General features: G+C 33.8%; 1 protein-coding gene across 5 annotated transcripts in view; it reads right to left on the bottom strand.

The window, feature by feature from the left end:
* LOC124090539 (serine/threonine-protein kinase TNNI3K) overlaps positions 1-13,097 on the bottom strand; it is a 127,885-nt gene that overhangs the window by 33,009 nt on the left and 81,779 nt on the right. For all 5 annotated transcript variants that reach the window (XR_009226505.1, XM_046441166.2, XM_046441168.2 and 2 more), the window contains one exon: positions 2,667-2,765. Coding sequence is in view for 4 of the 5 variants with exons in the window: in XM_046441166.2 (XP_046297122.1) it covers positions 2,667-2,765 (99 nt within the window). In the remaining variant the exon portion in view is untranslated. The remainder of the gene's footprint in view (positions 1-2,666; positions 2,766-13,097) is intronic.

Below are 13,097 nucleotides of genomic sequence, written 5' to 3'. Positions count from 1 at the left end.
TATTTTTGGCTTTTCCTATTCAGCAGTCAATACATGTCATTGGTAGAAATTTCTCAAAAATATGAGACATTTGATAGAAATTCTAGGCAAAATATTAGCTGGATGGGATATGGGGAAATTATTTTCTACTGAGTGTAGTAGGTAAGATCAAGGGTTCTGGAATTAGGCTTCTATTTATTATCTATGTCAACATGAACAAATTATTTAAACTTTTAATACTTCAGTTTCTTCATTGCTAGAGTGGGGGGATGATAACAGTTCTCCCTCATAAAGTTTCTGTGAAAATTAAATAAGTTTTAAAATGTAAAGCACTCAGAAAAATACCTAGCACTCTAATAACTATTAGGAAAAGTGGTACTATCAAGGTAATATGTGAATCTTATCCTTTTGTTAGGTAATGGGCAGACAGAGACTTAATTCAGGAGACATTAGAACAGCAGAAGTTTAGTCTTCAAGAACTTTGTACTGGTAAGCAAATATTTCCATTTATGCAGACTCTGTAAATTCTGATTATGTGACTTTATAATGGACAGATTTAAACTATCTCTGAAATCGATTGTCTATTAAGCACTATTATTATATACCTAGGAAATATTGTTCTTGGTACAAAAATCTATTCGTCCACTTAAAAATAAGCAAATAAACAAATGGCAGGGAACATGGCACATTAGGCACATTTATATATTGAATGTACCATTCTCCTTGTCAGCATATTTTAGCAAATGACAACAGCCTCCATAAATTACTTATGTGCTGCCTTCATACATAGAGAAAGTGAGTCCCTTATCATAAAAGGGCCATCCACATTTTAGCATAATTTTATAAGACTGTGACTATATTTTCAGGGAAAGTAAACAAATTTAGCTCTCTACCCAATATGCATCGAGGCTCTTTATCTTTCTGCTGGTTTATGAGGTTAATCACCAAAGAAGATGGCTCTACAAGCATCATGCATTGTAAATATTCTGTCTGTGCCTGAAGCCAGAAAAAATATGGAATATTTCCATCACCTGGGTTTTTGGATCCTATATTTTCAAACCCATTTTCAGTGCCTGACTCTCCAATGCACTCCAGTGTACTCTGAACAGCACATCAACGAAATGAGCATTACCCCCCCACACCCAGCTACAGGTCAGTTTTCACATGACCAAAAGGGTCCAAGTATATGTCAGCAAGCAGAGAAAAAAAGGCATAATAAGTAGGACAGCCAGGTACATAAGAAAATTTAGTTTTCAACTTTGGGTCTTCAGGCAGTACTGTGGCATGTCCTTCAGGAAGTTAAAAGGGTATAATTCGCCATAAGGAAGTGAGTCAGGGGAGAAAAAACAAGGGAGAGTGAAAGTGGCGAATAGTTATGTTTGGTTATTCAATTATGTTTATATTTGTTTTATTTGATTCTTTTCAGTTTCTTGAGAAAATAGCTAAAGGGTAATGCTTGAAAGCAGTATATACAAATTCTGTCTTTCATGATGGATTTTAGATTAGAGCACATTGTCTTGAATTCTGACTTTCCAATTTAGGCAAATTGCCTAGATTTTATGACATTGGTCACTGATTGGAGAGAAATAACAAGGTGTGCTCTAGCAAAACAAAACAAACCTGGACTTTGGGATCAGATGCATCTGAGTACATATTTCACCTTTTCTATTTATTATCTGTATGACTCTGGCATGCAATCTGACCTGACTGAACCTCATTTATAATCATTAGTAAGAACAGGGAAAATAACAACTGATTTCAGATTGTGACCAAATTAGAAAATGATGATGATGATGATGATGATGATGATGATGATGATGTCTTTGCCCCTGGAGGCTTCCTCTTCCTTGTTTTCTTAGATTCTAGAAGCTGCCTGAATTTCTTAGATTGCAGCCCTTTTCCTGCATCACTTCGTCCTCTTATTCTATTGTCACATATCTCCTACTACTTAACTTTGATTCCCTTTCCTCTCTTACATGAACCCTTGAAAATGATTAGGCCTAGTGGATAATCCAAAATAATCTCCCTATCTCAAAATCCTTAACTAGGTCACATCCGCAAAACTCCTTTTAAGGTAAAATTCATAGAAATTAGGATTCGAGCATATTTCAGGAGATATATTTTTTTTCAACTTACAACATCCTGTGACAGTAGTAAAGGGGAAATAAAGTTTCTGTAAGACATCTTTGTTCAGATAACTGCAGGAAGAGCTTTTATGATTTGTTATGTTCCTGTTGTCATTAGTATCATCACAGTGATATATATTGAGCATTTGAGAAGAAATATAGATCTCATTATAACACCATTCCTGAGAAGTAGTCACTATTAATATCTTTTTTCCCATTTCATAGATGAAGAAATGAAGATCATAACCAATGAATGGGTCATAAGGCAAGGTAGGCACTTTTTGATTGAGGCTTACTGATTCCTGTGGCTGCACACTTACCAAAGCACCCTACTACCTCCTCTGTGACTAAGACTGTCAGTAAAAATGAATAATATGGCAGCTGTAATGTTCATATGGGTCTATAGGCTCTTCAAGAATGGAGCTCATGAGATTATGGCAAAAAAAAAAAACATTCAGCAAATATCTTAAATAGCCTATCTTTAGTGATAGGACAGTTGAACAAAAGTCTGGTACATTGGAACAGAACCCCAGTCTTTGAAAGTTTTGCAGCCAGACTTACCTGTTCATGCCTGTAGTATGCTGCAATGTGCAATGGAGTAAAAAAAACTGCATCTTGAACATTGACATTAGCACCATGTTGCAATAACACATCAGCAGCCTGGACAAGAAAGAGATCTCGATTAGGGACCTCTTTGGGGGATCTGTTACTCAAAATTTAGTTCACAAACCATGTGCATAACTGTTAATTAGGCCTCTCATCCTGAAACACAAACTTTTCTTCCATCTCCCTTCCACCAAACTTTCAATGCCTCCTTGCTTCTATCTAGAAAATAAAGACTAAGCCTCTTCATATGACACATAAGTTCCACTGAATCTGATGATATTCTTTTTTAATATATCACCCATTACACTCTTTCATAAACACAATTTTGTAGTCAAATGTATAGTTAATTGCCACTTATTTTCTACTCCTTGAGGTGCTGCTCACATTATTTTGTCAGGCAGAAATTCCCTTCTGCCCTATCTACAGATGTTTAAATCCTGGCTAAAATGTCAAAATGCCATCTCCTCCAAGATTTCCTTCCTTTCATTGACATCTGTTTGGTTGAAATGAAAGCTTTCTTCCTTGTAATTCACGTATAACTTTAATTCATGTCATTTAGAACATTTTTCACTGATATATATGTCTTATTATCCCTACTAAAGAGCAGACTCTTGAAAGACAGACTATATGTTAGATCTTTAACTTACTCTAACATTTTGCCTTAGAAATAGTAATCAAGAGACATTTGTTGAATAAATGAAAGAAAGAATAAGTCAGTGAAAAATTCCACCAGGAACCCTTGGCCAACTGTCTTCAGGGAAATCCATGAATTAGCAATTTTTTTAGAGAAGGAAAAAAAAAATATTTTTTCTTTACCTATCAGGTTCATTGACTTGGCCCTATATATTAAACTGACAAAACACAGATTAACAAGAAAAAAAACAAATAGAAGTTTATTAACAAGTACATTATCGACACAGATAAGAGCAATCAGTAATGAGTAACTCAAAGTGGTAGTTATTTATATAGCATCTTAACAAAAGTGCAGTAAATTTTGCAGAAAAATAAGACAAAGGAAAACAATCCTGAGCTAGTGGGGGTAGTAAATTGAAGGAAGGTAAATATATAGGAAAACTAGTAGAATATAAGGGTCAGTTTTTGTCATGTTGATTATGTAGCTTAGGAGCTGGGACCTAAGCTTTCTCTGGTTTAAAGGGTCTGCAGTTTTCTCTGGTGTGAGATTAACTTCTGTTCATCCTGGTAGACATGGGAGGAGAGAGAACTTTACAAATTTATGTCCTATTCTTAGGCAAACAGGAGGAGATCAGAGACTCATTTTATTCTATTTCTCAGTTTTCTCTAACAAAAATTATCCAATATGCCTCTGTGCCATACTTTAGGGTATCCTTCACAACAAATTTGTCAGTTTTTAGGTTTCTTTTCTCAAAGACCTTCTTTTCTGGACAACAGATTGGATTGCTTCCTTCAGATATGTTCATTTTCTATAAGACTTTCCTGATGTACTCTTCTTCAGTTGGTAAAATGATATACATTTGATAAAATTTTCAAGAGTCTGTTAGAAGAGAAAACAAGAGAGGGGACCTAAGCTCAAGTAACATATGTCTTATCACCTTTTCTGTTCCTCTAAGCAAATATCCGAAGTCAAATTTCCTTATTTGTATGAATCATATCCCTTCAGAGTGTGGCCATATATATTACATATTGTTCCCTTGTATTTTAAAGAGGTAGACAATGAAAATCAAAGGCATTAGGAATTTTCTCAAGGTCACAGGGAAAGTCAGTGTTACCAGAAAAGTGACTCTTCAGTTTCTTGCCTCTCATTTTGTTTGAGTACTCTGCAGTTTTAAATAGCTCCTTTATTTAGTTACTTATTTATTTTCTATTAAATAAAATTTATTGTGCATGTTTGAACTAATACTGCTATTTTATAAAAATGACAAGGAATTCTCGTGGAACATCTGAAATTGTTGGTGAGTCTAAACAGATAAACAGGTGTACAGGCTTCTATACATTCTCAGAATAGTGTTTTTGCTTATATCCAGATATTGCTAAGTAATGACAACATAATCATAAACATTTATGGAGGCAATAGTATGTGTCTGTCATTGAACTTAATTCATCAATGGTATTAGAGTGTACTCTCTTTCATATCAAAACACGTAAAGATAGATGCTCTTCTCCCAATTTAAAGGTGAAAAACTGATCTTCAGAGAGGCTATTAACATATTTGAGGTCAAAGAGCTAATAAGAGGGAGAACTAGAATTCAAGTCCACATCTGTTTTACTTCAAAATTTATTTTCATTAGACTGTGAATATGCTCTCATTAATGCTAACCTTTAAGCAAAAGAACCTTTAAGTAAAAGAACCAACTCAATCCCAGATAGGAGGAAGCCATCTGTCTATAGAGGCTCTGTAGATTCAGCTTGAAAATGACTGCCAGAGCCATTTATAACAAGTGTCTAGAATCTAAGGCTTACTATGCCCAGGAGTTCAATCTCAGAAACCTTGAAAGGAGGACACTAAGGATCAAGAAGAGAAAGCTTTTTACAATTTCTCTTATTTTAAATATAGCATAAAATAGACAGCATGAATTTTCATTGTAAAAAGGACCCTCAAATGTTAACATATAAAGCAAATTTCTTAGGCATGGTTCCATAACTTACTTTCATTCTAAAATATAACAACTCTGAAGTTTCAATAAATAGTCAAAAGTAAAAAAAATTCCCTCCTAATTTTGCACTAATGCAGTCACTCAGAAGGTCAACTTTTGGACTGAACATCCATTAATTATGAAGTGTTGGCCTTCTGAGAAACTGTCAAAATGTAAGTTTTAATGAAACCACATAGCGTCATTATTGAACTGTAGGCTTTTTATAAAAAATTGTTTTTAAAATTCAAGGAAATATTTAACCATTAAGAGCAAAGTACATTGTAATTATATGATTTTATTTATATGAGTAGAATGTACTTATTAATTTCTATGAGTTTGGAGTCATTATGGGGAGTCATTAAGAGTTCTCCCAGAACTTCTTTTTTCTTTCTTTTTCTTTTTTTTTTTTTTGGTAGTGGGGACTGAACTCAAGGGCACTTGACTACTGAGTCACATCCGCAGCTCTATTTTGTATTTTATTTAGAGACAGGGTCTCACTGAGTTGCTTAGCACCTCGCCATTACTGAGACTGCATTTGAACTCATGATCCTCCCATCTCAGCCTCCCCAGCAGCTGGGATTACAGGTATGCACCACCATGCCCAGCTGTTTCCCAAAACTCTTCATGGAAATATATTGTATTTGATGTAAAAATATACCTGTTAGATAGGTTAAGGTGATGTACTCATATAAACAGATTTAAAGAAATTCTATTAAATCATATTACCAATGCTACCCTTACTCCAGAACCTAAAATATGTTGGTAAAAGAAGTTCACACTCTTTTTACTATATGAAACCCCATGAAGTCACAGACAGAATTCATTTACTCACTGGTGTAGTAAGTATATGATAAGTATCAAATAATCTTTGAAATAAACTATGTGTATAATAAAGTGAAAAATTGGCAGATATATATTTACCACCAGGCATAAGGGAATTTAAATACAAATCATGTGATACAAACTTTAATTCAATTTGGTAAACATTTATTGAACAAATTTCAAATTAACCTTCAGCAATTCATAAGTGCTTGCTCCATGCCAGGATCTGTGAGTTGAGTTTGAAATACATTGTTTAATTAAGCTTTTTGTAGGGTTTATATTCTGTTGTTTCAAAACTTTTGAGAGAATATGTGGTCTTAATTTATTTCTCAATAAACAACAAAAGTACTATTAAAATCATAAACTAGAAGCACATTTTATCACAGAAAGAATACCTTAATATGATTAACAGTTTTAAGATATGAACTATATTATGCTTAGATATGTATAATCAACATACATATTTATATATACATATTGTATATGTATATATAAAATATTTCTAGTTCTAACAATAATCAGTTCTCAATCCATATCCAGAAAATATCTGAGTGATTTTCCTTCAATTTCCAGGTTGTAACACATTTGCACATTCTACTCCCTCTTCCTAGAGTCTTGCCTTCTCTTTTTCTGCAAGTTTTATACCTAGTCTCTAGGCCAAGCTCAGTTCCCATGTTCTTCAGGAAAACTTTCTGAAAATATTTCATTCTATGAATCCCCTCTTTCCTTGAATGTCTAAACATATTATCTTTGCAGCATAATTATCATTATTATATGAAATTTATTTTTTTAGTGTTCTAAGTTGTTTCAAAGTATAAGAAATTTTAACTCCAATTAAAAGGGTTTCTACCTGGGAGACACTGGAATTTAATCCTTCTAACTAAAACAGATCTTACTATTCAAAATCCCAGAGGCTCTAAATATAATGACTATAAAAGCAAAGACCTTCATTGTTCTTGCTGCATATTTTTCCTACAGTATGACTTTGACTCAATTTGACTTTGTCTTATTTATATCCCTCCTTTATCTTTTATCCTATAAAAGTCATTGTGCAGGAATGAAAGAGAAAAGAATGACCACATACAGAAGAACTAAATGTCCCATGATAGAGAAGGTGGAATGAGGTAAAATCTAGACAAAATAAAATGACAATCTCAATTGAAATTGCCAAAATCAAATATAGTGTCTTGTACCTAGTAAACTTTCATAAAACATCTACACTTCAAAATGAAATTTTTCTTTACTTAAGTGATATTTCACTTCCTATTACTTATTTGGAATCTTCAAATTCATGCTTGTACTATGCTTGTTTTCCTTAAGATTCATAGTCACAATTTTCTCTTCTGTAATCCTGTATCTAACCTTTATTATTGAGATACAGTGAGAGTAGAACAATAAGACTCTACTGTAACAAAACTCATTTTCATTTAATGGAAAATCTGTATTAGCCAAGCTTAAAAAACAAACAAACAAACAAACAAAAACACTGTTCTCTAAAGCCTATGTCTCATCACTTCACAATGATTCCAGTGATATTAATATGGAAGTTGGTTTTTATTTGGTATTTTCCAGTTATTTCCAGTTCTAACAATAATCAGTTCTCAATCCATATCCCTTTGAATTATTGCCTTCTTTCTGAAACTTCACAATCTTCTTTTAAGAGTTCTCTACACCTATGTCCACAGTTTCTCTCACTTTCTTCTACTGCAATCTGTCCTAGGAACTCACTACTCTGGTGAAATTTCCCTGGAAAACAACATCAAGTCTTCCTAATCGCCCATCCCTGTGGATGCTCTTTGATCTGTGGTGAATTTTTATAATTTTATGTTGCTTTGTGATCCATTTAGAATAAAAGTTGGACTTTATCTTACCACAATAAGGTTGGCAGTTTCTAATTCTCTGAATTTCTCCTGTTCCTCAATGAGGTAGATTCAGATGCTTTCCATATACATTTACTTCCTGATGACCCCCTCCCTACAGAACAGCTTGGTATACCCTACTTGACTTGTCCCTTGGATGCCTACACTTCACATGAACTGAGCAGAAGACAGGTAGCAGTGATCACCTCTCAGTCATAGACTCCACAACTAGTGCCACTTTTCCAAACCTATCAGTAAGAACTTCCCTTAAGAAGCTAGCTTGGGTAACACTGTGATCCCCAATAATGGTTTTTCCCACAGGTTTCCATGTCCCTCTCAGTCAGCATGTATGTTCCAGACAGTTCCTAGCTTCCCATGTGTCCTATTAAATATAGTGCTCTCTTCCCTCTTGGTTCTGTAAGCAATAAACTACTTCTATTATTTCATGTGTTTTGTTACATTGCCTCCTTTAGGTTTAATCTGACTGAATAATTTAATCTAATTTCTTTCTCAGTCAGAAAATGGATATCTTGGTTAAAATTAACTGGACATAGTTCAAAAAAGAGCCACATTGGGATCTGCCAATATGAACAATTTTCCTGTGAGAGGGACACTTAGTCATGGTTCAGACACCTAGGCATTAGGCTACCTGTTGAGGTAAGTGAGTATCTGATGAAAGGGACATTGTAAACATGCATGCCCAAATCTCTGGACTCCTATTAGCATAGGGATAGAGTTTACAGCCACTCTCATGTAGAGATAATAATAAAATGAGCTGAGTTAGTAGTAGTGACCTATAGACTGATAATAGGTTTTAGAAGTATTAAGATGGTAGGAGCATTGTGGGAGAATGAGGGAGGAGAAGAGATATAGAAAGATAAGGAGACAAGTGATGGTCATAAAAGAGAAAGGCTATAAGGAGAGATTAGCACAGCAATAACACTTTGTACTTCTTGAATTTACAAAGTAAGAAAACATCACCTACAGTTCTGTCTGTCCAATTAATCACTTGTAATAACTATTTTTTTCCAATTCCTTCTGGCATTTCACTGTGCTCTTATCCAACACCACAAGCTGTTTCTATTGGAAACAATCACTCAATTAGTACTTGAATAAAATTCTGAAATTTTCAAATGAATGGACAAAATTCTGTGTCAATTAAAGCTACAATCATTGCTTAACTATTTGTATTGAAGTCATATTATATTACTTAGAAACATTTAGATGGTAGAATTTGCTATTTGCTTCAGAGTTACTAAGCCATTCTTTTGACTTTTCTACATTAAATATATATAATATTTACACATTATGTATAATACTTATATATAACATTAAATATAAAAATATATGTACATCTTTAAAAATAGAAAATGATGTCAATCCTTGACATTCATTACAAATATTTGGTAAGAACTTGCTGTCTTGCAGGTACAGAGTTTTTCACTTATGACATCAGCTGAATATTTTTATAAATTTTTTTTATCTGAAATATCTTAAATTGAGCATTTAAGTATAAATATCTTAAATTGAGCATTTAAGTATAAAAACTTATTGAAAAATACTTTCTTCAGGCTGTCACAGAGATGAGGTTTTCTTATAGGATCTCTTTCTAATTATCTCATGTTAAAATTAATTTTGTCTTTAAAATTACTCCAAAAATAATTACATAAATTCTATTATCAAAGAAGCTAATGAGAAGCTTCATATTCCTAAGTGCATAAATAAAGTTTAAAGAACAATTGTGTGTTGTGTGTGTGTGTGTGTGTGTGTGTGTGAATAAATGAATGTATCCAACACTCTCCACTTATTAAATTTAGCATCACGTCTCTGGAAGTGATGATGATATAAGGATAAAAGCTGATGGATAGGGGCTGGGTTGTGGCTCAGTGGAGCACTTGTCTAGCATGTGCGAGGCGCTGGGTTCAATCCTCAGCACTACATAAAAATAAATAAATAAAATAATGATATTATGTCCAACTATAACTAAAAAAATACTTTTAAAAAAGCTGATTGATAAAGAGTGAGAAGTAGAACCAGGACAAGGTGTCAGAGACAATAACTGAAACCAGGAAATAACATGATTACATTAAAGTAAAGAACATATTATAGAATATTTATAGTTTAAAAGGGGGAAGAAAGAGAGCCAAACAAGGAGAGAGAAGAATTATCTAAGGAGGAAGAAGAGAACAAGGAATGCCTATCATGTTAGTCCACAGGGGAGATATTTTTAAGAGGGGCAAAATTTTATGAGCCTTCCAGTTAAACATCATCTTGCTGTGCTATTTGCTTCCTTAGATATATATTCCCCTTGCCATCATTTCCTTATGTGAAGGTCTTATTTTAAACTCCCTGGCTGAGAATACAGGCTTTCAGTGTTTACTGTTATGAACACATAATGTTCTATGCATTTCAAAAGCCACAATTTTTTTCTTATGAGACTTATTTAGATAGATTGCTACAGTCCCCATATTTTTCACTATATTGCAATTGTTAAGACACAAAAATTGGAGTACAAGTTATTCTCCCTCCCACTGACATTCCCTCCACACTGCACACAGCCTGAATATCACAATAGCAGAGGAATTCACATAATACCCAACCGCCAGTTTTCTCAAGACTTTTCTTCCCCATCCCAAGTCGCCTGTTCCTCTATTTTCACAAAAGAAGCTCTTCTGCCAAAGCATTTGAAAACAAAAGCGATTTGCCTCCACTCAAAAAATCAAATTCAAAATTATACTCTAGAGGTGAGGTGGAGTCAACTAATAGAACAGCAGAAGGAACAAAGACTTTGCATCTGAGATGAGGCTTAGTAATAAGAATCCTCTTAAAAATCAAATCAGTGATTAAAGAATTTCCAACAGCTGGAGTTTAAAAACAAAAAAAGACACCATGAACAATGAAATCTCAGGTTCAGGGGTTACTACTTTCGCAAATACATGTATGGAATATTTACTACTCTCTTTTTTGAGCTTCCTTATTAATTAAAGTCAGAAAACTTATTACTTGATGTACTGCAAGATAATACCTTAATTCATTTTAGGATAATAGGAGTGGGTAATCAATTGTAGCCTACAGTCTCTTTATTTAAAAATAAAATTAAAAATTTTGGTCTGCAAAAGTTCTAGAAGAAGTGACATAATCAAATTAGTATATCCACCAGTTGTAAAAATATTTAAACTGATTATGATACACTGTGTCGACAGGTATAGAAATCAGTTCCAGATTATTTTCTTTATAGAGAAGGAGTTTATTAAAATTAAGATCTTATATCATTTAGTGAGAGACCTATTATCAAGATAGAAAAGAGTAGGCATAATAGTGGTAAATGTATTTAACCATTCCATTGGATATATTAAACAATGCTCAGGTATATGCAGGTCTGTCATATAGATGCTAGGAATGACAGTAAAAAGAGGCACAGTATCAATACATTCAAGTACTTTTGGCTTCAGAAACAGAAAAGCCAACATATAAGTGTGAATGGGATTCAATCCCAGACTTCTAAATCCCTTTGCCTGGCTAGCAAATCTGGATACAAACAACCCTTGGCAGGCTTGCTCTAGGGCCCACATGCCTAATCACTGTGCTGTTTTACTGCTGTAGTCAAAATCATTGTTCTAGGATCCCAGTTTTTCAAACATTTCTAACAGATTTGAGAACTTTTATTCAATTAAGTTAGAACTCAGAATAAGTACTATGATAGAACTGGTTTGGGTAGTACCTATTTGTATAAGGCATGGGCCTAATATACCTTTCTTGCTCCCTATTTGACCTCAGAAGTATCACTGGAACCCTAGACATTGAGACAATGCCTACAAGAAATTATCATTCTACAGAAGACAGGTGTTAATTGACGAAGAATAGAATTGCCACATATCTACTTTCTTCCTCCTCCTTGTTCCTAAGAAAAGATGGGGCAAAAAATACACATACAATATTATTGCTAAGTCTCCTGGGTTAGGAGCTTCCCCTGTCATCTAGCTATAACACATAATCTCTCTATGAATTTGTCTGTGTATATATTTGCTAGTGTCTTTGGTAAAATATTAGTGACATGGGCTATTGTGAGGACAAACAGTTCCTTTGAACATTGGTTTGGCAAAATGACTCATTTTTAATGATTCAAATGTGGCAAAAGTTATGGAATGCCACTTGCAATATTAGGTTTAAAAAGATTGTGACTTCATCCCCCTTGCATTTTCTTTATCTCTCCCCCACTCTCTCTAAGGGAAGCCAGATGCTTTCTGGTGAATTATCCTATGGATAGGAGCACATGGCACAATTGATGTCTTTGGATAAGAGCCAGAGAGTACCTAAAGCCTGCCAACATCTACATGAGTGAGCATGAAAGTGAATTATCTTCCTATCAGTCACTGAGATGGCTACAGATCCCCTGACACTTCGCAGCCTTGTCAAAGAACTGAAACCAGAGGACCCAGCTAAGTGACACTGATATACTTGAACTAAAACAAACAAACAAAACTTCAAGATAAAAAATGTTTGTTTTATAAGCCACAAAATTTTAGTGCAATTTTTAATATAGCAGTGGATAACTAATACACTATCATGCTGCTTGATTTATTATTGAAAACATCCAGGTCAGAACTGACTGTTGCATTGAACTAGTTGCTTAATTTATGTTTTTGAATATTAAAGAAGAAGAACTATTCAAATCAACACACTTTTTTGAACACCTTAGTATTCTAAGTATTGCTAGGTTCTGAAGGTCAAAGATAAATTACTTGACCAATAACAATACATAGATTAGCAGAAGAAATGAAACAAAACAGCAATGACATAAATTATTCATGGATTTGATCATTCTTTAACACCCAGTTCAAACATAGTGTCCTGTGTTCTCCTGGGCATGTATTATTCTTTTGATTCTTCATTTCTATCCATTGGTCCATGTTTTCATCATTTTTCATTTATTCGAATCCTGGACAACTTCTGTTTTTATTTATCTGAATCCTGGACATATACTATTTGTGTATGCTCTGTGGATTAACACATACAGGTTTCGTATCTGGAAAATGTCATTTCCAACTCCATTCTTTTAAAATTATTTGGTCTTCATATATAAAATTTGGAGG

Source organism: Marmota monax, unplaced genomic scaffold (assembly GCF_021218885.2).
Source record: "Marmota monax isolate L192 unplaced genomic scaffold, Marmota_monax_Labrador192_F-V1.1 WCK01_AAM20220418_F8-fsc00728, whole genome shotgun sequence".
Classification (NCBI taxonomy): domain Eukaryota; kingdom Metazoa; phylum Chordata; class Mammalia; order Rodentia; family Sciuridae; genus Marmota; species Marmota monax.
Note: the sequence above shows the minus strand (reverse complement) of the source record. Positions and strands in the feature narration are given on the sequence as shown.